General features: G+C 35.6%; 4 protein-coding genes across 8 annotated transcripts; all 4 read left to right on the forward strand.

Annotated features, from left to right (window-relative positions):
- The first annotated feature begins 3484 nt into the window (after nucleotides 1-3484).
- Nucleotides 3485-7116, forward strand: LOC113731408 (uncharacterized). Of its 4 annotated transcripts, none has more exons than XM_072079457.1 (9): nucleotides 3486-3665; nucleotides 3828-3923; nucleotides 4328-4426; nucleotides 4781-4812; nucleotides 4948-5110; nucleotides 5208-5414; nucleotides 5827-5917; nucleotides 6018-6274; nucleotides 6575-7116. In XM_072079457.1, the coding sequence occupies exons 1-8, from the start codon at nucleotides 3654-3656 to the stop codon at nucleotides 6227-6229; spliced, it is 912 nt and encodes a 303-aa protein (XP_071935558.1). In that variant the 5' UTR covers nucleotides 3486-3653; the 3' UTR covers nucleotides 6230-6274; nucleotides 6575-7116. The 4 variants fall into 4 exon arrangements, with proteins under 4 accessions (XP_071935560.1, XP_071935558.1, XP_071935559.1 ...); XM_072079458.1 differs by having other exon boundaries at nucleotides 3487-3736; XM_027256663.2 differs by having other exon boundaries at nucleotides 3493-3686.
- Nucleotides 7117-8601: 1485 nt separating this feature from the next.
- Nucleotides 8602-11949, forward strand: LOC113731410 (B3 domain-containing protein Os01g0234100-like). Its single transcript, XM_027256665.2, has 7 exons — nucleotides 8602-9027; nucleotides 9122-9205; nucleotides 9406-9440; nucleotides 9600-9762; nucleotides 9845-10051; nucleotides 10709-10799; nucleotides 10924-11949. The coding sequence occupies exons 1-7, from the start codon at nucleotides 8971-8973 to the stop codon at nucleotides 11658-11660; spliced, it is 1374 nt and encodes a 457-aa protein (XP_027112466.1). The 5' UTR covers nucleotides 8602-8970; the 3' UTR covers nucleotides 11661-11949.
- Nucleotides 11950-14006: 2057 nt separating this feature from the next.
- LOC113731411 (uncharacterized) lies at nucleotides 14007-18840 on the forward strand. 2 transcript variants are annotated; one of them, XM_027256668.2, is made up of 8 exons: nucleotides 14007-14349; nucleotides 14534-14620; nucleotides 16329-16360; nucleotides 16500-16662; nucleotides 16791-16997; nucleotides 17608-17695; nucleotides 17796-17984; nucleotides 18065-18840. In XM_027256668.2, the coding sequence occupies exons 1-8, from the start codon at nucleotides 14254-14256 to the stop codon at nucleotides 18160-18162; spliced, it is 960 nt and encodes a 319-aa protein (XP_027112469.1). In that variant the 5' UTR covers nucleotides 14007-14253; the 3' UTR covers nucleotides 18163-18840. The 2 variants fall into 2 exon arrangements, with proteins under 2 accessions (XP_027112469.1, XP_027112467.1); XM_027256666.2 differs by having other exon boundaries at nucleotides 14011-14349; nucleotides 14531-14620.
- A 3933-nt stretch (nucleotides 18841-22773) lies between these two features.
- Nucleotides 22774-23664, forward strand: LOC140036134 (uncharacterized). Its single transcript, XM_072077424.1, has one exon. It carries the CDS (start codon nucleotides 22774-22776, stop codon nucleotides 23662-23664), a length of 891 nt encoding a protein of 296 aa, XP_071933525.1.
- Nucleotides 23665-25447: the final 1783 nt, after the last annotated feature.

Below are 25447 nucleotides of genomic sequence, written 5' to 3' on the forward strand. Positions count from 1 at the left end.
GGGGCATGGAACATAACTTTGTGGGGAAATTCCAAAATTACCTTGGCTTATTATTTTGAGAAAAAGCGATTTACAGCTACAATTCTTATTGAAAATTGAATTTTGACAAGTAGATTGTCAATCATTAGATTTTCTTTTTCTTTTCTGAAAAATCTTAATAATTAGTTGGATAGGCCTCGAACGCCTAATGAGATCATTATTCAAGTGATCATTAACTCGATATGGATCATTTACTAAACCTTACATGACTAAATTATTCATCGCTTAATTCGTAGACCATCGTAAGCTATTTTCAATAATAGATATATGGTAGCTTCGGTTTGCCTTTTTTTTTTTTTTTTTTTTTTTTTTAGGTGTGTCCCGCAGGGAGTGGACCCCGCAGACTATTCACCACCCTCAACAACTTGCTGGCAGCAAAGTTCGAACCAGGGACCTGAAGCCCCATCTTCAGCACCCTCAACCACCAGACCAAGCCCCTGAGGGCCGCTTCGGTTTGCCTAATAATAAGTTAGTAAGAAATATTTCTAAACTCATCTGTTGACTATAAAGTAGACTTTTTTACCAAGCGCCCAATGTATTTAATTTACACCAAATTTACCATATGTATGTAGTGACACACACTTATTGCACCCGTGTATTTAGACACTTTCCCAATTTAATATTACTCTTATAAAAAAACTAATTTTTAAAGCCCATCATAATGATGTCTTGTTAGAAATTTTATTTTGGTTCAGACTAGTGAATAAGATTTGTGTCGCTTACGAAATATATATTTAGGGTCTGTTTGGTTGGAAGTAAAATGTTTTCCTTAGGAAAATATTTTCCGTGGAAGTGATTTTCCATGAAAATCATTTCCCTTTCATCATTTTCAGGTGTTTGGTTAGCTTATTAAAAATATTTTCTTACTTCATTTTTCTGGTGTTTGTTTAACTTTTGAAATATTTTCACTTTTATCTCTATCTTTACTTTCTACACATTATAACTACATACTTCTTCCCATGCAAAATAAGAAAATTTATCTCACTGTTTAATTTTAAAAAATCTTGGAAAAATGTATATATGAATAAAAAATATTTCTTTAAGCAATAAACAAATTGCTGGCCATTTAGTGTCAAATATCAATCACATGCAATGCTTATTGTGACATATATCTTGCACTCTCACTGCTGAAAGTTTCTCTAAAAAAGAATGTCCCTATTATACATAATTAATTACTAGCATAGGATGAGCAGGATGAGATTTTTTTTTTATTTTGAATATACTAGGGGGAGGGTTGGGTTGGGTTGGGTGGTACGGGGGAGGGAGTGTAAGGAAGAGGTCTTGGGTTCGAGTCCTCCTGTTTACACTAAAAAAAAAAAAAAGAACATACTATAAGATGTTTTCAATAAGTTTGAAACATACTACAGGCGGGATGCATGCATTTCGGAAAATAACTTCAGTAAGTTTGGAAGGGAAGTTGTTTTCCATAAGATGAGTGAAAATATTTTACATAGGAAAATGTTTTCAGTAACTTTTGTGCAACCAAACACGGGAAATTAGGAAAATATTTTCCTGGAAAACATTTTCACCCGAAACAAACGGACCCTTAGTACAAATAATTTCTCGCGGTCCTTATTTGGTCCATTTGGCAGTATGATATTGGTCAAAAATCAATTATTTGGCTTTCCAAGTAATTAGTCGCGATTGATATAATTTTTTTTTTTTAAGAAAAATCATTTAAAAGGTCTCTCATATTTTGTTAAAATAAAAAATTTCATCTTTCTTTTTAAATATTAACATTACATCTCCTACAAATTAAAGTTTACAAACTTTGGTCTCAACATAATTTTTCAACAACTTTTAGCCTGAAATTATCACGTAACCCACGTGCAATAATTTTTATATATAGAAATATCAGACCCAATTATTTAGTGGCAAAAATGAATATGAATTTGGTCAGATCTCAATTTTTTTGAAGGGAAAAATGAATATGATTCAAATCAAATCTAGCTTTTCTAGGGACAAAAATGAATATGAATTTAGTTATTTATTTAATTGCAAATGGGATCTAATCTTTTTACCCCTCAAAAAATTAGTCATGTATGATTTCAAGATAAAAAATGATGGAAAACCTAAATTGATATCAAATTTTACCAACTTAATTTTGTAAAAAATGTAAAGTTACTATTTTTAAAATTGAAAGGATGAAAAAAAATTCATTTGACAAAATATAACAGATGTTTTGAACGATTTTTTCAAATTTTTACACGTAACCAATAAATAAATAAACAAACTCTTGATCTGCCCAAAAACAAACTCAAGGCAAAAGGCAAAAGAACTGAACGCATTAATTGGAGAAATAAAAGGTTCAGAAGAACGTTTGGATGGTGAGAATCTTTCATGTCCTAAAATTTACGAGATGTCCACATCCAGACCTTATAATTTCTTCATGAAGTGGTTTGCCCCAAATAAGTAGTGCACCAGCTCTTGTACTTTTACAGCAAACGCAACGCTTTGTTGGTTACGTGATTTTTTTTTTGCACGGACTTGTCTTGGCACTCCGCCAGAGACCGCGTCCTTGTTGCTTGGTTTTCGTCTGGGATAATCTCAAAAAGTTCCCCTCAGATTTTTGACAGTATTACTGAGCTCCTCTGAATTTTCAAAAATTTACTTACCTCCCTCCCTTGACTCCAACCTTTTTTTTTTTTTTTTTGTAAACAAACCGGCCCATGTTAGGAGAAGTAATATATAAATAAATGATTTCAAAAAGAGAGAAGAGAACTTCATATCAAAAATGCAATTTTATGGTCTTAGTTATTAACTTATTATAAAACTGCATACAAATAAAAGTTTATGATACGAAGACCAAAAAAAAAATTAAAATGTAGGAGTGTATCACAAATAGTTTTGAAAACATTTTTTAGTAGTGTAACAAATTGCAGATTTATTCTATTTCATTGGGTTCATTTTTCATCTGTGTCACATATATGCTACAAAATCCCTCAAATTTATTATTTCTAATTCTATGGAAAAAAATAATATGATTTGAAGAAAAAATAATTTCCAAAAATTTTCACTCTTTCAGCTACACAATCTTTTTAAAGAAATAATGAAAATTCTCAAGAACTCCGGATTGGAAGTCATAACATTACAAGGAGAACATATAGTTCATTGCATATTTAAATGCACAATAAACACAAAAGTGTGCCTAAAATGGCTCCAAATTTGTGATGATAATATTTTTAATAGTGATTCTAAACTTATTTGTTTTATTTCTAATTGTAAAAATAAATGCCATTTCTTTTTTAGTCAAAGTACTTTAATAATAATAATAATAATGAGGGAAGGTAGCTAATGTTGGATCCTACTCGGTCGAAAAGGAAAGTAAGTGATATTTATGAAGTGGGGATTAGTCGGGCCGCCTTTACGGACTTGACCCGGACACCCCACTCCGTCGACAAAAAAAAAAAAAAAAAAAAGAAATATGAAATTACCCCTTTCCTTTTCTGTTCTCACCCCCTTGCTCTCCAGACTCCACGGTTATATATAATAAGAACCAAGGAGATCTTTTCGCGGGCAACTTTTCAGCAATCAGATCCAATTTTTCCCTTCAATTAAATCAACTATCCACAAACAACAAAAAAATCAAGAAAACTTGGGATCTTTTTTCGTGCATGCAGAAGAACGTTAGTTTCATCAATCGCCATGTGAATCTCCTCGCCCCTTTTGTTTATCAGTGTTTAACATATATAGTAACGTACGTATTTGTATGCGTGTCCTTTGGTGAAGACTGCGGTAGTTTTTCTATTTTTTCCCCCTCTTTTGATTGGATTTTCTGAAATGAACAGATGATGAAAAGGAAGAAAAGATTTGAGACCATGAGAAAGTTGTTGGAGATTGATGAAATGCCATGGGGCATCCGATTCAAGCCAAAGCAACAAGAAGTAAGATATCTTTTTTTTTTTTTTTGTTTTTCTTTTCGTATAGAATTTTCTTTTGTTATGCCTTCTTTTAAGAGAGCCTAAAATCATCTAAAACCCCCCACTATCAAAATCTTATGGTACTTTTTTTGTGAGCTCTGGAAGATTTCTACCTCAAAAATTTGCTTTTGCTGCATCTAAAGTCTAAAGACTCTAAGCCCCGTTCTTTGCAATTTTGGGTATAAAACTTTGATATCTAAGTTCCTCATACTTTACAAAGGTGGCAAGATGGGCTTGCAAATGAAATTAGGAATTAAGTTTCATTGTATCTAAGTACATCCTAATATGTCCCCCGTTATTCCTTAGACAAGTACAATGGTATATTTTATTGTGGACTTATTTACTGAACTTAATGATTTTTCTGAAAGGAAATTTGCTTGGAGGAACAAAGATATGAAGAAGAGCAACAGGCGCATTCTCCTAGCTCAAAATTCTCCGAGCACAAACTGTTTCATCCAACCCTCAGGGTCTGATCTCTCACTTCTCCCTCACATAATTATTCGCATCACTGTTGCAGTCTAACGGGATCGTGGGTGCTTGAATTGTTTTCTTCCATAAAGTGCAAGAGTTTTAATGATTCTGTCCCTGTAGTTCTGAAGTTAGATGACTTGATTATTCCAAGCACTGGCTTAGAGTGCTTGAGTGTTCAAGTTTACTCGAGTTTGCTGTCATGCATGATTTTTTTTTCTTATAATCTGAAAAGAAATATGCCATTTTTTTGATGTACTTATGCTGCAGAAAATTTTGTTTTTCCCTCCTCATCTTTCAGTGCAGTTCTTCATTCTCTTTTCTCAATTAATCTCATTTAATATTTGAAACAGGTGGGTGCAAAGAAGCCCAGTCAATCACGAAGGTCGGTTTTGAATGGCTTATAGTTGTTTCACAGTTTCCTCTCAGTTTTTTTTTTTTTTTTAAGCGTTACTTTAAGCATCCAAGTTTTGGAGATTCACTATTCCTGCAAGATTTGTTTCTTTTTTTGTTTTTAAAGCTGTAAACGAAGAATGGTAGGGATGCATGATCTTTGTGGTCAAATTAAGGTTACATCATCAGTTATGCAGCGAGCTGAAGCAGTCCAAGAAACTCTTGATGCCAAGTTTCCTAGTTTTGTCAAGCCAATGATCCGATCTAATGTTAAAAAAGGTTTCTGGCTGGTAAATTTCATACCCGTTCAAATAAAATTTTATGCATCAGACAGACAACGTTTGGCAAGCTTGGGGAATTTTTATGGTAAATTGTTCCCTTTTACAGTCTCTTCCAAGGCTATTCTGCAAGCTTCATTTGCCTGATCATGACACAACAATTGTTTTGGAGGATGAGAATCGTAAAGAGTACATCACGAAATATCTTGCTCAAAGAAGGGGCCTTAGTGCTGGATGGATGGGATTTTCAATTGCACACAAGTTAGTTGAGGGAGATGTTCTGGTATTTCATATGGTTATTGCCAACAAACTAAAGGTAGTCATTTCATTTATTGTTAGACATAGGTTGTTTATGGACATCTTAACTTGTTCTCATTGAGGTGAATTCCTGTTTGAGAGCTTAGCAATTTTTTTTCTCTAGATGAGGCCTTCTAGTTGCAAGCTGCAATTTCTCAAATCAAGTATAAAAATACGCATGTAAATACAGAGAAATTTTGCACTGTGTTTTCACTGGTTAGACCAAAACCGGCAAAAAACATTTGCATGCTGTTTGTGTTAATAGTTGGATTCTGCTGTGATTATATGACTGAAAACTCAGACATGCATAATAATCATGTAACATTTCTGTTTTGTCCTGCCACCTTTTCTGGACCTCTAAACAATTATTGGATGCTCTTGACTAGTGAATTACTGGAGGCAATCATTTTTTTTCCCCTTCGCTTTTTAAGGTATACGTAATAAGATCCAGTCGTTTGGCCGAAGTTGATGCAGCTCTTTGTCTTTTGCAATTAGAGGGCCCTGCAACGGGAAACGAATCTGGTCAGCTGGTTTTTTCCCCTGTATAGCTCTTCAAAGAAGTAAAAGTTCTAGAATGCATGCCGCCTTCATCATTCTTTTGATCTCAATGTCTGGTAAACAGGACATAGAGGCGATGATTGCGGAGATCCCCAACCTACTGGAGAAGAGAGTAAAAGTTGTTCACAACCAGAGTGCGAGAACATTTCTGACAAGGATATGCTAGATAACAATTTGGGGCTGGTGACGGGTCGTCCTGAGAGCATTGACGAGCACCTTCAGCTAGCTCTGGAAGGAAGAAGAGGCTCCTTTTCTGGTCTTCACTATCGAGATTGAATTCAAAATCCAAGCGGTGCATTTACATTGAAAATAGATCATAAAGTAAGTCAGCAAATACCAGTTGAAGGTAGTCAATTATAATTTCAACCCATATTTGGCTGACTGTTCCTCGCCCAATAGACAGCATGCATCATGATTTCTCGAGTCTATCCCTCTTGAGTCCAGATAAAAAGATATTTTAAGGGACGAGGAATGAGAGGAGCTGCATCTCACTATTGCTCCCTTTTGCTTCTGTTTGCCTTACCTGATCGGACACTTCGGAAACTGTACCAAGCCTCCCATAATTACTGACTCAGACTTTCCAAGCATTTACCAACCTTATGAGGTGTGGATTTGGTGCAGGTTTGATCGCTGAAACTTACATCATTGCCACAATGCTGTTAAAGCTACCGAGCACAACGCCCATCCAAGGGATTTTGCAATATGGAGCAAACGCATGACGTTGTATGAGCAGATGGGGTACCATCTTGGTCACGTACTTTGCTGGACCAGCTTGGATGCCTTGTTCTTGAATCCAAAGTACCTTTTTACTGTTAGAGACATAGAAGAATAGCAATCATGCAAAATCAAGGTAGAGATGCTAACCTAGTTGAACTAAACATGTTAGAGCTGAAGGAGGCAATGGAGAGGTTGTATGCTGAAATTGAGGTTCCCAAGACAAATAAATAATAGCTCAAGGATTTCTAAGGAGCTGCCGCTGCACAGGATGGTGTGATGATGACTGATAGGCAGCTTATAAGCTTTTGCTACTATAACTTTTTTTTGTAAAATATATATTATTTTACTATTCTAGATACAAAGTAACTCAATACAATCTTTAGCCTGGCAGGGCAAGGATTTTAATACACTTATGAAAATGGAGTGGACTGTAGACATAAGAAGAAGATAGTATAAGATATTTTTGGGGTGTTTTTGAAAAACTGTACTCAGAAAATTTCTACTGTAAATGGGTCCATATGTATTAAGTATTTCTGGCATGTTTTAAAAATTAAAATTTTATTGAGATATTTTTAAAAATTTGTTAATTTTTCACCATCATTTCAATATTAAGAAAATATTGATATATTTAAGCATAAAAGAGAATTGTTAATAAGAACAAACGAGGACAAAATGAAAGTGAGATATTTTTTATGAGTATTAGTTTCCATTTTTTGTGACAAGAAATTATTGCCATGTTAATAGAAAAAAAAAAAAGCACCACTTTACAGTGTGTTAACCTTATCCAATCTTTGAAAAGTTTATCGAATATATACGTGCAAGGATGTATGTATGCGTATTCACACTACTGTAAGGAGAGGATGAGGAAATCCATAGAATGGAGATAATGGTTTTCAGTCTTTTATGTCTTGTGTGAGTTTAGGATAACTAACCTATGAACTTATCCTCTTTCTCATTGCTGTCCTTTTTGTGAGATTGTTTCATGGTTTATTCCATCTGACCCATACGCCTAGTTTGGATATGAAAAATTAAAGAACAAAAAGAAAGGAAAGGATGAGATTCTCTTCATATTTGAAAAAGAAAGGAAGAAAAGCTTCCAAACTTTTTAAAGTGCCCCTATTTTTTTTTTTTTTTATCGTTATTTTATCTATATCTTATTCTATCCTAATCTATTCAGGGGAGGTCCAATCGAACCTACGGGGTGATAGGAATTGAACCACCACCGGATTAGACGGTTACACACCGTACATTGTGCACCCATATGGATTTTTTTTTAGAAGAGTCACTTATTGTGGCAATTAGTGTGAGACAATGTTTGAAATTTTAACTTTTCACCTTGACTTAGGGCTGGTGGTTTTAAAAGTGCCCCTATTGATTTGCACTTTTTATGAGTTTTTATCTAATAGGATTTAAATAAGATAAAAAGTAATTAAAAATATATTAAAAATAATTTTCAAAAACTCATGAAATTAGTAATACAAGCAAATATTATTTTACTTACATCAAAAAATATTTTTAATTATATTATTTTATTCTAATACACATCACATCATTAAATAACTCGTATGTTTATCCACAGAGCAAATGATGGATAAATTATTGGTATCCGACGTGTACAAATGTCGTTCCATTTAATTTTTAAGCTCCTAGACATTCGAAAATTCTCGTCTTATTTCTCTTGTTTTCTTTTATCACAACTCAAAATCTCCATCTTATTTTTTTTTCTCTCCAAAACTTCCAAACCAAGCCTACAATGCTCTTTATTTGCTGGTAGTATTTTGCGAGTAAAAATTGAAACCGCCCGAGTTGATTGTCCCATACCGCAGCGAAATCACAAAATACAAAACCAATGCAATACAAGTGCGGAAGTGCTAGTACTTAGCAGAGTACACTGGATAACATTTTCCTTTTGAAGGAAGGGATTGGACAACCATAAACACGAATGAAAATGGAAACCGGAAACCCGCGTACTTTGTCTTGGAAAAAGGAAAGAAATCATAGAATTATGCTTCATAGTACTCTTGTAAATGCCTTTATTCTGCAAAGAAATTTGAAATTTGGCTCCATTTCGGTGTTCCCTTCTCCGAGATGTAGTCTGACAAGTCTTGTCAAATCGCACTTCATGCTGGCAACCCACTCAAACAAAAAAAGAAAAATCTTGTATTAGCAGGTATTTATTTGAACCAACGGTAAAAATCTCCCCCCATCCCAAAATCCTTCCCCACCAAACGATTGATTCATCTCTTTCTTTCTGTAAGAGAAAGAGTTTGATCAAAGGAAATACGGTAGAAGTACGAAAAATGGCCATCTCTCAGTTTTCTCCTTCTAAGAGAAGCCAATACGATCCGTCCACCAAGGTTCTATCTGTTTTTACCATCTGTTATTCGAATATTGAATCATGGTTTTGGTCAACTGAAGGCTCTAAGTCTGTTATCTTGTTCATTTTGACAGCTGAAACAGAGGAAGGCCTCGGAGTTCAAGAAGAAGCTGGTGAAGAAAAACCCTTGTGGCACTCAACATGACAAAATCAACAAAGTACGAGATGAGAACCCAATATGATGAATGATGAGTGTCTGTAGTGTTTATTCATTAGTTTATTCTTTACTTTTATTGCATTTCTTTGTGGTCAGCTTTTTCAGATCCATGTCAATTGGTGGACTCTGGGGGCTTCATCTCGTTGCTCTGCGTCTCTTAGAAAGAAATAAGTCCTGTTTAACAAATTGACTCGTGTGCAGGGGGAAACTCACAACATCGAGAAGCCGTTAATAAGGTCAGCGGAGGATGTTTGATCATGTCGGCGCATGCATATTATTTATTAGTACTGTCATTATCATTTCTATGATTGAACGATAAGTTACTTGCTATTAGAAGTGATGAAGGTTTGTTTGAAATATTTCTGAAAAATGCTTGCTGTAAATATATTTTCCAGCTATAAAAAGATCGGGGACAAAACCGCTGATCATTCGGCTTATGGAAAACCCAAATCCTCTGCCCTTCACAGAGCACACGAGGTTCAAGCTAAGCTGCCATCTAATTTTCCTTGTTGTGTGAAGCACATGCTCCGATCTCATGTTACCGGTGGATTTTGGTTGGTAAAGCTCTAAAAGCCCCTATTCTAATCGCCCTTTTGAGGTGTGAATAATGTCCTTAATATATTCTGTCATTCAATTTCAGAGTTTGCCTAAGCAATTCTGCGATGTCCATTTGCCCAAGAAAAATGATATTGTTGTTTTGGTGGACGAAAATGGAGAAGAATACAAAACAAAATACCTGGTGGAGAAGAACGGATTGAGTGGTGGATGGAGAGGTTTCTCTATTGCACACAACTTGCTTGAGGGGGATGTCCTAGTTTTCCAATTGATTAAACCTTGTGTACTTAAGGTAACTCTATGAGCTTGATTCAGAAAGTATGGCTTCAGTGGATTTGATTATTAAAACAAAGGTAGTTAATCACAAGCCTGTTTGGACTTGATTTGTGAATTTATTGTTGCAATTGCTCTCCTACACCAAACAAACAAGCATGCTACGCCCCTTCTAATACGCTGTCAAAGCGTACAGAATTCTGTCCAGCTATCTCAACCACCCAGTGTAAAGTCATGCACATTTTGGGTTTATTCCACCAACATGCCAAGGTGCATGTTTTAACTTTTAAGCGTACAAGTGTATTGATTGCTCTTATCTCTGAGAATTCGAGTTTTCAGATGATGTGGTTAATAGGAAAACATGCATGTTGGCGAGTACTCTAAAACTGCGTGTAAATTCATGAACATATCAACTACAAACAATGGTGGTGCCTACCTATTTTAGAAGGGAAGTACTCGTATTTCCAGTCGAACAAACAATTCATTTAGATGTTTTTAACTACATTACAGCATTTGCCAGTAAATCTTACCTGAATCACCAGCATCAACAAAGAAATGGGAGGTCATTTGTGATCTTGCAGGCAGTTTTTAGCATATCATTTGACATTTCCACTACAGACATCTTTGGATTTTATTCATCAATTTCTGGTACGGAATTTTTTGTTTCTTTGAACAGGTTTACATTGTTAGAGCAAATGGCTTGACAGAACTCGATGGAGCCATCTGCCTTCTGAATTTGGATTTTCAAGATAAATCAATTGATAATGGTATTGTTGTATTGGCCCAACCCTCGTTGTTTTCTCAAAAATGTTGGCTGCTATTCTCTTTTCACTTGTACAATCAACAAATTACTACTGACTCATGTTTTATTTTTGTCATTGATAACTTAAGCGAACCTTAAAGAAGAAAATGAAGATGTGAAGAACTGTAAGACAGCAGAGCTAGACTACTCGGGACCTCTCGCTAATGTTCTTGAGAGAGGCATAGTTGCAGTAAGTTCAGGCCACATGCCGGAATCAGCCCGATCAGCTAGCGATAACAACGAATTAAGTCTGGAGGTTTTGGATGGCGTTAGATTTTCAGAATCGGATATGCAGTTCAAAGATGTGAAGGATTTCAATGGTTTCAGCATTCTTGTGGATGGCCTAGTCATAGACTCAGAGATACCTCTGCACCTACGAGCCAAGTATTATCAGCTCTGCTGCAGTCAAAATTCATTCCTTCATGATCATCTCATCAAGGGGCTGAACTGCAAGCTGGCTGCCGGAATAATTTCTGAAACAGTTAACATTGCAGATGCAATTAGAGCAGCCAAGCTGAAGACTTCTTGCGAGTACCTCCAAACATGGGACAAAACTCTCAAGGCTTTCGAGGATATGGGCATGGCGGTTGAATTTTTGCGCGCACGAATAAAGGCACTTATTTCTCTTCCAACCGAACAAGAAGAGAGCATGAAATCAAAGACAGCTGAGAGAGCTCAATTACAAGAGGAGATGAGAAATCTTGAAACCAAGCATTTGAACGTGAAAGAGGTAATCAGGACTCTTGATGCTGACATAAAGGCTCTCGAGGTCCAAGAGGAAAATCTCGAGGAAATATTCAAGGAAAAAGCAACTGCACCTTGGTAATGCTCCTTATGTCTGTGGTCAATCATTCATTACTCCCTGCCGGTGATATTTTGAAGGCAATTGAATCACCTACCTGCTGGTGATATTTTGAAGGCAATATGTATTACCTCTTTGTTTCATCCTGGAGATGTCTATAAATAGTTAAAAAATTGTGGTAGTGCAAAACGCCACTTCTCTCTTCCAGTTTGTGGTGCATCTTACCGCGTATTAGACATTTATTTAGGACTCCAACTTAAGTTGCTCGTCTTATCCAAAGTTTAAACTTTAATGTTAGCCATTTTATCTGCAAGTCTTGCCTGCTTGGTTTTTCGGGATTCTGCAAGGTGTTAGTTAACCTCTGAACTTAACAGGCTACAAACATGCTGTAGTCTGAGGTCCGTGGACACAAGTACTAAAGGGAGATTCTCAGTGATGGTGAAAGTGTGAGCGTTGTGAAGCAAATGATAAGGCAAAGCTGGCTTTTGACGCAAGATTAACGAGTGGACGGCTGAGATTCTCCTGTTTTCCCTCCCTTTGTATTCAGTTTTCGCGCGCACGCACACAGTACAGGGGACTTGACGTCCACCGGATACCGCCAGCACTATTTACTTGGGCTGCTTTCTTTTTTTTTTTTTCGAAAATGATAATAATTGTATAATCTATTCTATTTTAAATTACAGAATTGCAAGTGTACAGATCTTAATAGACTGAATGGATGTTGAAACACTATCTTTGAATTTTTTTTATGGTAAATAGGAGTTGAATCCTCCACCTACAGCTCAAGCCGAGCCAAGCTCAGTGGTTTGATTACTTGGACCTACTGCTCAGAAATGATAAAATGGGCACACCCCATTTGTGATGTTTATACCGTACTTTCTAGGACATTATGCAATGGATTTGGGGCAGGGACGGTCATCAGTATGACCGTCCCTGCACGGTTAAAAATTTGTGCGGCTGAAAATTGGCCCTCAAAATTTTGTGCGGCTGAAATAACACCATGTAACTCGAAATCCGCGCCAAGTGTGGGGCCCACCACTATCTGTTGTGAAAATACATCCTGTGAAAAAAAAGTTACGCGCAGTTGAACCAATGTTACGCGCAGTTGAAATGAGCTAAAATTGGCAGGGACGGTTGCACCTGCAACCGTCTGCAACCGTCCCTGCCCCGAGTCCGCAATGCAATCCAGTTGTGCTCTGCATATCCAGAGTTGTTAATTTATACGTTTGATCCGCTTGTATGGTGTTGATGTCGGCTGAATACATTTTTTAATTATTTTTTTATTTTATATATATCAAATTGTTATGATAATTTATTTATAAAAAATTTTAAAAAATGTAATCCAAATAAAGGTGTTGATTTCGTATTTGTAATTTATAATTGTTTTAATTTACTGTCTCCCAAAAAAAAAAAAAAAAAAAGGCAGAACTGCTTGTGCAGTTTAGGTTTTTCTCGCCAACGAACATATCCTTTTTTCTATACGTAAATGGCCATATTTTTTTTTTTTCTGTATATAAAGCAAGAAGCAGGCGTTCGGTGTCAAAACTTTTTTTTGTCATTTTCTCTATTATCCCATTTTGACTACTAGTATCTTATAAATAAGCATTTGTATTGCACAACAGCAAACAAACTGTAAACTATAGATAATTATTGAATTTTAATAACTTTCTAATAACTTATGCTATATTATCTTCTGATAAATTTGCTTTTTTTTATTTTAATTGACTTCTGCTTATATATATATATATATATATATATATAATATTTCTTTCTTAATTTACACATTCCCAGTGTGTGCTTATTCCGCTAGTTAAATTAAATTGCAAAAGTGAATGCTCTAAGATTAACCTATGATATAAGTTTAATAGGATCAATATTTTATACACTGACAGTGTATAGATTTTCATCATTGGATGCATGACACATAATTCGAATTTGAATTTAAAATTCAAATTTTACAAATATTTCATGCATTCGATCGTGATAATATACGCACTTTCAGTATAACCCAATACAGTGCCTCTTGCCTTTAAAAACTACATTCCTAAGTCACTTGAATTAAGTATGCATCATTCATACATTCCTGTACTTCCTTATGCAGAGCACATGATTTGATTTGAGAAATTGGATTAACCTGAAAATACTTTTGCAGTCCAGAGGCAGTGAACCATTGCTCGTATTGAAAATAGATAAATTCGAAATGCGCGTAAATTTACTCGAAAGCCACTTGATTGACTACATTAAAATAAATAAATATATACATGTATATAAACAAAAGTAATGCTAGTATAAAAAAGCTGGCTCCGGCCTGGATACCACCAAAAGCAAAACCATGCACAAAAAGTAAAATCAGCAGTAAATATTTGACAAGTGACGACGTTAATACAGCAGAGCGAAGCGCAGGGTCTTGTGTCTGACTCCTTAGTTGCACCTGTCCTTGTCTACTCCTCTGGGTTGCTTCTCCAAACGGACCAAACCCCAACCCCCTGCTTTCTCTCTCACTCTCTCTCCAGCATTTTTACTTTTATTTTTATTTGGTCCGTTCTCAAATCTCTGTACGTCCCTGCTGCTAGATTTTTTGGAGTAGAAGGATACTGAAGCATTAAGATTTAGTGCAATGGAGGCTGAGAAATTGATTGGCGAACAACAAAATCAGAAAGAGCATAGGACCCAAAACTGTATTGAAAATGAGCAAACATCTGTTAAACGAAGGGTAAGTTTGACGAAGTTCTCAGTTTTATCTTGATTAGTGGGACTCCATACCAAGTTCTTCTTTCACATTTCTTTCATTTTTGCTTTTTTTTTTTTTTCAATGTGCTCCTATTTGACTTGTTTTTGAAAAAGATTTTGGTTTCTTCTTCTTGTTGCATTATTTTTTCCCGGTTGAGCAACAGAAGAGGAAGAAGAAGGACGAGATGCCCATGGAAAAGAAGAAAAAGGTGATTGCAGGAAACCCAAAAGCTCCTAAATCGAAATCGAAGAAAGTACGAAAGCTTATTTCAGTTTCACCCTTCCTTTTTAGTTTATTCGGTCGCTATAGCTCATGGATCTGTGCCATCTCTTTCTACCATGTCTTTAAGATTGCCTCGATGTTTCTTCTTTCACTTTTGTTTGCTGTGGATGCATGTTTTAACGAGTTGGATTTCAGGGTTTTCCCCTTTACTATTAGCTAGTTTGTTATTGGGAGATTTTAAGAGAATTTCAAAAATTCAAACCCTAGTCTTGTTTCCACATGATGCTGTGCTCGTTTGCTTATGAATAATGTAATTGTCGTGCTAATTATGCTTCTTCAATGTGGATTTTTACTTTATGTTGTTGTCTTTTACTGTCTTCATTCTTCTTGGTTCAGTTAGATCTAATCTCAATATATAGGGTCACCCCCAGCAAATTTGGGTACAAGTGTCTACTTGATTAACTTTTTTAGTGGTGAAATATATTTATATACGAAAAGCTGCATGATCCATCAAAGACCAAGTGGAAGGAAACTTCCCTGTTACAAGCATTGATAAACTAATATGGTGCACATTATTTGTTTCAAGAAAAAGAAAGGAGAACACTTACAATTTGTAAAACGATTGATCTGCTCATGGGGAATCAAAATGTGTCTTGGGATTCATTTGGCAAAAATCTAGAGAAGACTATGAGGAGTTTGGGATGGTGAGCAATGGGAAGACTTAGTTTAAGGGAACGCAGGCTCACTTACATATTGCAGGCTTTCTTGTTCTTTTGCAGTCGCCATTTTGATATGTTTATTAACAGTTACTAACACTTGGTGAGTTTTATTATATGCCAACTGTTGCTTAAATTTGTAACATAAGCTATGTACGTACCACAGTTATATGTTTTACTTAAGCTATGTATGCACTGTGGTTTTATGTTTTTGCCTGCAAGTATGCTAGTAGATTGAGGTCTTAGGATGAAGAGAATCCCCCTTCTCCCCTCCTTGTTTCTTAAATCCCACCGCTTTCTGCTGGAAAAAGAACTAAAAAAAAGGTATTATGCAAGTGATTGACTTATTTCAACTTTGGGACATCTAGAACACACAATGCTGGGAGCCAGCTGTTCCTTTCAAATCAATTAGTGGGGTATCCATGCTAGTAGCAAGCTTTATGTTGCATCTTCTTGGGCCTCTACATTGTGTATTTTGTCTTTTATTGGTCTATCGCATACATACTTGATCAGATGGATCTTTCATATTACTTGTACTAAATGTTTGTGCCTATGTGCTTTCAATCATGATTTTGTTGCCTTCTGATGAAGAGATTCTAAGAAGATCATTGTGTCCAAGCTCTTGCTCTCATTTTGAACTCTGCCAAGAGGATTGCATTTGTCATATAGCCTCAGTGACGGGAAAGGCTCACTTATTTCATTCTGTGCAATTGTGAAACGTCCCTTACTCTGTAGCTTTCTACCATATTCTCTCGTTATCCTCTTGATATTGGAACAAGAGAAAAAGGAAAAAGAAATAGTTGATAAAATCTGCATTTTAGTTGTGATCAACGGAGCAAGTGTTGCCTGCCATTACCTAATACTTTAATGGCCTTATTTATATTGGTGAACATGCTCTTCTTGTAATAAATTGATAATTTAGCAAGTTCACCAGTATGTATGTGATGCTTGAAGTCATACAAGTTGATTGCTGTATTATCTTTATTTACCAACTTATGATGTGGTACTTTGCATTTTGATCAGGTTGACTCAGATACTGGAAAGAACTCACGATGGTTGGCATCTGTACTGTGATGGCTTTTGATATGTTCCCTTTTATCTTTGAATTTGTTGTCTTTTTCCCTTTTTAAACCTTGGAATGCAAATCTTGTGAAGAATCTTAGATTGTGTTCTAAGAGTATGAATTGTTTGTAGCATTAAACGAAAGCGAACTGGGATGAACGAAATATATGATGATGTTGAATCTAAGTTTACCGTTATGGAGCGAGCAGCAAAAGTTCTGGCAAGTATGGAGGATGGAGCCCCTTACTTTTTAAAGTGTATGCTCCCTTCAAATGTCACTTACAGCTTTTGGTTGGTAAGGCTCCAAGTTTGCCCTGTATTAAGATTCAAGAGATTGATTAGTTAAAAGTGAACCTTTTCTATTTCTTGCTTCGTTGTTTTTTCTTTTTGTCCTTTTTTCATTTCTATATTTATCTTTCACAGATTATTCCTAGGAAATTCGGCAGCTTACATCTGCCGAGTCAGGATTCCACTGTTATTTTGGTCGATGAATGGGGAAAAGAATATAAGACAACATATCTTATTGATAGGAATGGACTAAGTGCTGGTTGGAGGGGGTTCTCCATGTCTCACAGATTACTGAAGGGAGACATTCTGATCTTCCGTTTGATTGGACATTGCAAGTTGAAGGTAACTGTTTGAAACTTGCTGATTCTTATTGCAATTGGGGATGAGCAGCAATGCTTGCACTTCTAACTTTGTGATGATTCACAGCTGACAACCTACGGAAATCACTTTAAGGAAAGTCATCAACAGTTGGTGTGAGAAAATATGTGTTGCTGCTTTTTAGTTGTTGCTAAGATAAGGGACATTAAATTATAGCAGAGATGTTAGCGTGATGCATCAAAGATTGTGGACTTTAATCTGTTAGATCTGATAGAAATTCAGAATTCAGATTTGACTTGCCTTTAGGAATACTGGACTAGATCTGTATGGCGAAGGTTTCAAATATCCAGATAGGAGAGAACATAGCTTATGCAATTAAATAAGCTTTTAAAACCAGAATACCTCATTAAAACAAAGAGCACAAGTATACTCTTCCATTTCTGGAAACTCAAGCCCTACTTTGGCACTAAGTTAATAATGAAGTTTAGGATATTTATGTTAGTGGTTTACTTTTTCACAGGACTAATTAGGTAAACTGTCTTTTGCCTTTTGAACTGCTTGGTGGTTGTATTTCTAACCGAGCTATCTATTAACGAGATTCAAACCTTTTGATTGTTTGTCTTTGTGCCTATAGGTGCACATAGTAAGAGTACATGGTTTGGATGTAGTAAATGCAGCTGCTTGCCTCATGAACTTGGATGCTTTTGGAACAATGGATTCTGGTACATCTTTGCCCTTGCATTACCCGCCTGGTTTGATCAATAAATGTTCCAGCTATGGGCTCATTAACCTTTTGTTTCATCAATTTTTGAACTGGATAAGATCCTGTGAAGCAGGATTATAGGAAGCGGAAAAGAACAAAGAAGTATGCAGACTGTTCTGTGTTTGATGCCCCTAGAATACCAGACAAAGTTCAAGAAAAGGGCAAGATGGTGCTGAAATCTGACCTTGTGCCTGTGGAAGATCAATCTGAAAACACCAGTGATGGTTTTGGGTCTGAAGTACTAGAAGGTATGAGATTTCAAATCTTGTTGCTTGACAATTATGATCTATAGAATGTTGTTCATTCCTGTTAGAATTTGATCTCTTAGGTTCTGGAATGACTGACCACCTTTTATCCGGTGACCACCATCACACTGAAGCATCATTTTTGCATGAGCATCCCTGTGAAGGTGTCGTGTGTCGGTAATCTGCAGAAGTAGTGTTGCTTACATGGAAAAAGATGGAACTTCTGAGTTCAGCATGTTGCAACTTATTTTGAACATATTCGCTTGGTACAAAAGTTATTAATCTGAGAGGAAATATAGAAGAATTTAGATACAAGTGGGAATACCTGGTCAAAGCAATGATAAGCTTTTGTTTGAATCATAAACAACTCCACATATGCATTTATGACCGTTCATAGTTACCTCCTGTGACAAAGAAGAAGAAACCTGGAAGAAAGCCTCAAGCAGTTGAAAAGTGCTATATTGAGGGAACGTGGCTTCATTGATGCTGATTCTGACCCTCCAAGGATCTGCTGACAGAGCATGAGCTTTTGTTACATGGACTTGTGCTCTGTGCGTTATGTACGCATGTAGATGTCTATATTCCCTACATTTCATAGGTGATGTACTAAAAGAAATTGATGTACTAAAAGAAATAGTTATGTCGACCCATAGCTGTAAACAGGTACACCACATCTCTTGTGATTAAAAAAAAGTTAATATTTTTGAGGATTTGAAGTACTTGATTTGTATATGATGCAGTAAATGTACACAATTAACACATGTAAACCTGATTGAAAATTGGAGAATTTTTGTTCTCTGAGCAAAGGTTCAACCACATGTATCATACTTTTCCTCAATGGTTTTGTCAGTTAGCAAAATTGACCTCTTTGCTGTTCTTTTCAACAAACCTATTATGCTTCTTGCGTGCACTGTATGTGCCCGTGGCTTGGTGCATTAGCTCGCTAGGAGAATCCCGAGTGGCTCGGATTGGCCCGTGAAGTGGAAGTTCAATCCAATTGACTGGCTAAGTCGGGTCAATTTTCATCTTAGATTTTGTTGTACTGCCTTTTCTTTTTCTTTTTTTTTGGGTAAGCTCAAAAGAGACTCTGAAGCGTGCATGGAAAGAAAGGGAAAATATTAAGATTCAATGACTCAAATTAGGAATTTTAACGATCACTTATCTAAAATTAGCTGAATTGGATCATTTCAAGCTGGATCCTTTTCGACTACCAGAATCCGGCATTACTGATGGATTGGGAAAAATACTCCGTTGGACTTGATCATCCAGATCACATGCTTTAAGGCAATCGTACAATTGGCATCATTATTCGTACTTTTTAGAAAAGTGTAAACATTTAAAGTATGTTAATGTACTTAAGTATTTGCCTTTAAATTGAACTGATTTGAGCTCGATTTTGAAATTAGTTGAGCTATAAATCTCGTTCGGCTGGCTGGATTTGTTGCTTTAGAATCGACTTCAGCGTTTGGACAGATCAAGTCGGACTTCAATTCTGAAACAAATTTACGAATGTGGGTGCAATCAAAAATTGGTTCATGCATTTATCATTCATGGATGCCTTAGCGGTGGCACTCCGCCCTCCGCCCCCCGCCCCCTTCCGGGGGTCCGAAAACTACTCGCTTGGTAGCATAAGAGTAAGGGTGCATTTGATAAAATTAAAGTCTGAAACTGAAATATGAAATTTGAATATATTAAGTTATTGAATTGTTAAGTACTAAATTTGATATATTTTGAATATATATTACATTAAGTGATAAGTGAATAGTTTATCATTTATTTTTTTGAGTGCTATTTTATTAATTCAGATGCCCAATTTTTCGTTATTAAACGTGTTTAAACATATTAAAATCTGAATCTATTAAGTTTAAGTGCCAAAATTAGGTTATAAATAAGGTCTAAACAAAAATTTTTAGATCCTACGTGCCTCGTAGATAGGCGATCTGGGCAAAACTTGCTGTGCTTGTGTTATTTATTTGTTTTGGTTAATGTACTTATTTGCCTTTTCATTGCTCCAAAAAGCAAGTCCTATAACACGCACGCACGCACACAGGCACACGCCCACATCCACACACACACATATATATATATTTTAAGTGAGAGATTTTAAATTCAAAATCTCATACTTATAATTTCTCTCATTTTACCATCCAACTCAACCCTCCTCAGGTCCTAATATTGAGATATGAAAAGGTCTTTATTTTTAGGGATAATTTCAAAAACTTCCCCTTAAATTTTTGATAGTTTCATTTGACATACTCGAATTTTAAAAAATCTCTTTTGCCTCCTTTACTTTGGATCTTTTGTATTATTTACAACCCATTTTAAAATATAATATTAAAAAATTCATTTTTGGAGAGTAAATATAATTTCATTCCAAATTTTCCCTATTGTTGTCTTACTTTTTATTACCAAAATGGTGAGTATATTAATAATAAATGAAAAACAAAAACAAAAACAAAAAGTATGAATGTTTATTCTAACGAGGCAAAATATAGAGTGTGTTTTTAAATATCAAAAGTTAATATTTGAAAATTTATTTGAAATTTTTTCAAGTTACAAAGATAATGTTATCTTTACTGTAAAGTGATAATGTTATCTTTACTGTAAAGTGTTTTGAATTAATTTAAAAAGTTTTATAAATCTTTTACATATTTTTGAGTTTTCTAATTTTTTTTCCAAATTGATGGCTTGAAAAGTAAAAAGATACAACATGCTAAAAACTATATATAAACTTGTTTGTATTGTTTTTAAGCTCACGAAAAGAGGTATTCTTATGGTTGTAAATTATTACAAGTTATTTTTAAGAAGTACTGTAAGTCATTCATAATTTTAAGTAATTTAACATTTCTTGTTTGAACTAATGATACAAAAACTGTTAAAAATATTTCAATCTTGTTATCAACTTTTAAATTTTCATTAAAAACTATATTGATCAATTAACAAAAATTAAGAGATAATTTTAGGGTGTTATGATAATTGAACAAGAAAAGGGCAAATTTGGAATGAAACTATAATCTCCCTCTCTCATAATGAATTTTTTCAATATTATATTGTGAAAGGTGTTTCAAATGTTACAAAAAGTTTAAAGTAGGAGAGCCAAGCGAGATTTTTCAAACTTTGAAAGTGCCAAGTGAAATTATTACAAATTTTAGGGGAGGCTTCTAAAATTACCCCTTATTTTTATTAGTATACGTTTTGCAATTCAAATAGTGGAAAAAGCAATAAGGCGTTCCCCAAGGGAGGGGGGAAAAACCCACAAAATCGCATTTATGTCCAACTCCAGCATGAACTAAGATACCTGGACCTCTAAAACGAGTTAGACGACCACTCGTTGAGAATGTCTGAATGCACAAGGATACAAGGCCACCACCTTTTTATGCAAACCTCCTACGCATCGTAAAGCGGTCCATTCTCTTCCGTTTCTGTGAACAAGGCATGTATTGCCATTCTTCTGTCCCCGTCCCTGTCTCTGAATCTGGGATATCCATAACCATAAGCTTAAAGCAATCATCGATTTGGCCCGCAGAACAGACTCAAATGCTATATCTTCTTTGCAAACTCAATTAGTATCTCGTAACATAATAATGCCAAGCACGCCGTAAAATTGCATCGCGTATTGCAAATTGACGAGGTTGTACAGGCTCTTTCCAGGAAGGTGTACCTACACCCAAAAAAATTTGTCCCAAATTGGTTGCTCTGTGTCCCCGCAAGCAAGAAATCATGTCCCTTGACAATTTTGCAGGGCTACCTGCAGGTCTCGGGACGTGCTGTAGAATGCCCAACTAATTCACGAAGCTTCCCAAATATGCCACTCAACGCGCATGCGTAATTTTCCATTTCTACAGCCATGTGTTGCACTTGCACGCAAATAATAATAATGACAACAGACTGTTAATGACTGCTATTTTGATATGAAGCAAATAACTTGTAACTATTTCTGTGAACTAGGCCTGTCAATGGGTTGGGCTCGACCGAATTCATTATTCTGAACTCGGACCCGGCATAATATATCGGATCCGGATTCGACCCGTTACCCCGCGGGTCTTCTACACTATGTTCCAAATCCGGATCCAACGGGTCTCGGTTCCGGGTCGGGTCCACCTGAAAAAAAAAACTTTCAAAACTTTCAATTTCTAACAAAAATGAGAAAAAAATATATTTGTTGTTATGAAATAATGATAAGATGTGGATGTCCGTTGATATTCTCTAGATGTGGCTGTCCGTTGATATTCTCAAGAAGGATTACAAGATGAAGATGTCCGTTTGCATTCTCAAGATGATAGTCACATGTATTCTCCCTAGATTCATTGGTACATTGGATGAACTCATTTATGGATGTACTTGATGTACTAAATTCATGTATTAGTACTTAATAGGGTTCATGTACCTTCTATCTTGGATCACCTATATATAGGGGTGAATCCTATTTCATTTGTAACCTTGGAATCTGGAAGTACTTTGATCAATGAATAATACTATAGTTCTCTCTTCTCTTTTTACACTACTAATCCAATCCCTACTTTTTGGGAGTTTATTTTATTAGTTTCACAATACGTTATCAGCACGAGTCTCTATTTTGAGTGAAGGAAAGGCACGAAGCAAAAGTGAAGCACGAAACGTGTCAAGATTTTGCCCGAACAACTTTTGGCTACTTATCAAGGTAATATTCTTTCCTACGAATCTATTGCATAGTCTTATGGCTAATCTCACAAAACAAGAGTTCGTACCTCTTGATATTTCTGGAAAAAATTATTTATCGTGGGTATTGGATGTTGAAATTCATCTTGAGGCAATGGGTCTTGGTAATACTATTGTTGATGAGAATGATGCCTCAAACCAAGACCGTGCTAAGGCCATGATTTTCCTTCGTCGTCATTTAGATGAAGGACTAAAAGTAGAGTACCTTACTGTCAAAGATCCTCTTGTCCTTTGGCAAGATTTGAAAGAAAGATACGATCACCTGAAGTTGGTCGTTCTTCCAAAGGCCCGATATGATTGGCTCCACTTACGACTACAAGATTTCAAATCTGTCAACGAATATAATTCAGCCATGTTCAGAATTACTTCTCAATTATCATTGTGTGGCGAAAAAGTCACTGATGAAAACATGTTAGAGAAAATATTCTCTACTTTTCATGTCTCTAATATGCTCCTGCAGCAGCAATATAGAGAGAGAGGATTTAAAAAATATTCTGAACTTATTGCATGTCTTCTGTTGGCTGAACAAAATAATGAATTACTGCTGAAAAATCATGAGTCCCGACCAACTGGTGCAAGTCCATTCCCTGAAGCGAATGGGACTCAATTTCAAAATTCTGGTCGAAGCCGTGGACGTGACCGTGGCCGTGGACGTGATCGTAGTAGATTTGTGCCTCGTGAAGATTATAGCCGTGGCAAGCAACAAAATATTTCCCAAAAAGGAGAAAATAACTACGATCCGAAAGAAGGAGAAAAGAAAGTTTATGAAGAAAAATGCTACCGATGTGGTATGGAAGGTCACTGGTCCCGTACCTGTCGTACGGCTGAACATCTTGTTGACCTCTATCAAGCATCATTGAAAAAGAAGGACAAAGATGTCGAGACAAATTTTATCGACCAAAAGAATGCTTATGATGATGATGATGCTGACATGACACACCTGGATATTGCCGATTTCTTTGAGCATCCTGAAGATGCAAAATGATCATATATTTAATATTTGTCTAGATGTTTGATATATTGTTAGTTTTGCAGGATTGTCCATTACTTTGGTATGTTGTTTGATATGTTGTTAGTTTTATCAATTTACTTTGCATATGTCTATTCTCGTATCTTTTATCAATATTTAGTTTCATTTATTTTCTTCCTGAAGAAGAAATGGATGCCAAATGTTTGGGATCAAATAATGGTGATGATAACATTTGTCTCGTTAATAGTGCTTCTGCGCACACTATATTGACAAATAAAAGATATTTTTCTTCTTTGGAAATGGGAGAGACAAATTTAATACCATCAGTGGTAGTGCAAAATTAATTGAGGGCTCTGGAAGAGTCACTCTATTTTTCCTGAAGGAACCAAAATTGTCGTAAATAATGCACTACTCTCTCCCAACACTCGAAGAAATTTATTAAAGATATCCGTCGAGATGGATATCAAATTGAGACACTGAATGAGATAATAATAAAAATCAAGTCAGATGAAAGTTGATTATATCATATTAATCATTCGAGGGTGTAATGGTTATCGATATAGTTATCTTTATTCTCATTTGATTAATAATCATCACATGCAGTAAACCAGAAGTTTACTGATCCCAATGAATATATGATTTGGCAAAAGTGAGAATATTTGAATGTCGACAAGTATTTATACATACCCCCTTTATATTATCCATGGTTCCAAAAAAAATTTATGTCGGATATGCATCACCTTTTACGATTAAATATCGTACAATATTGATGAATGATCTATTGATGAGTGATCTATCCCGACATTAGGGGGAGGAAAAGATCAACCGAAAGGAAATCATCTGAACAATTGGATTTCCTCGATCCTCATACAAAACAATGTGAACTAGAAGTTCAAGAAATTCTTCATTTGAAGAAAATTATATTTATCGACTCCAGAAGAGTTATTAAATCAACTATTCCTGCAGGAAATACTCTTGTTAAAATTGATGTCCCTGAAGGACATGTACAAGTGCTACAAATAAAGGCCGGCCTACCTATATAAGGTATACATTGATTTCAAATATCTCCGGAGATTAAATAAATGTCATGACAAAATTTAACCTCCTGAAGAGGTCGCTCCCGAAGAGCCAGCTCCCGAAGAGCCAGCTCCTGAAGAGAATGAAATTATAGAAAAGTTAATTGGAGCCTAATGAAATGTAGCACTTGATATTATAGAAGTTGATGAGGATCATGAATCTAGATCAGTTGATGAATGTCGGCATAGAAATGATTGACCAAAATGAAAAGGCCAATACAATCTGAATTAGATTCACTGGCTAAAAGAAATATTTTTGGGCCTGTAGTCCAAACGCCTGAAGGTGTCAAGCCAGTTGGATATAAATGGATTTTTGTGAGAAAAAGGAATGAAAAGAATGAAATAGTGAGATATAAAACAAGACTTGTAGCCCAAGGCTTTTCACAAAGGTCTGGATTTGATTATGATGAAACGTATTCACCTGTAATGGATACGATCACATTTAGATATTTTGTGAGTATTGCAGTGCATGAAAAAACTTGATATGCGTCTGATGGACGTTGTCACTGCTTATTTGTATAAGAATCTTGACAATAATATTTACATGAGAATCCCTGAAGGATTCAATATGCCTGAAGCATGTAAATCAAATCCTAGAGATATGTATCCTATTAGAATACAAAAGTCTTTGTATGGGCTCAAGCAATCTGGACGTATGTGGCATAACCGTCTCAATGAATGCTTAACTAAAGAAGGTTATACCAATGACCCAATATGTCCAT

The sequence above is a fragment of the Coffea arabica genome, chromosome 2e (genome assembly GCF_036785885.1).
Source record: "Coffea arabica cultivar ET-39 chromosome 2e, Coffea Arabica ET-39 HiFi, whole genome shotgun sequence".
Taxonomy (NCBI): domain Eukaryota; kingdom Viridiplantae; phylum Streptophyta; class Magnoliopsida; order Gentianales; family Rubiaceae; genus Coffea; species Coffea arabica.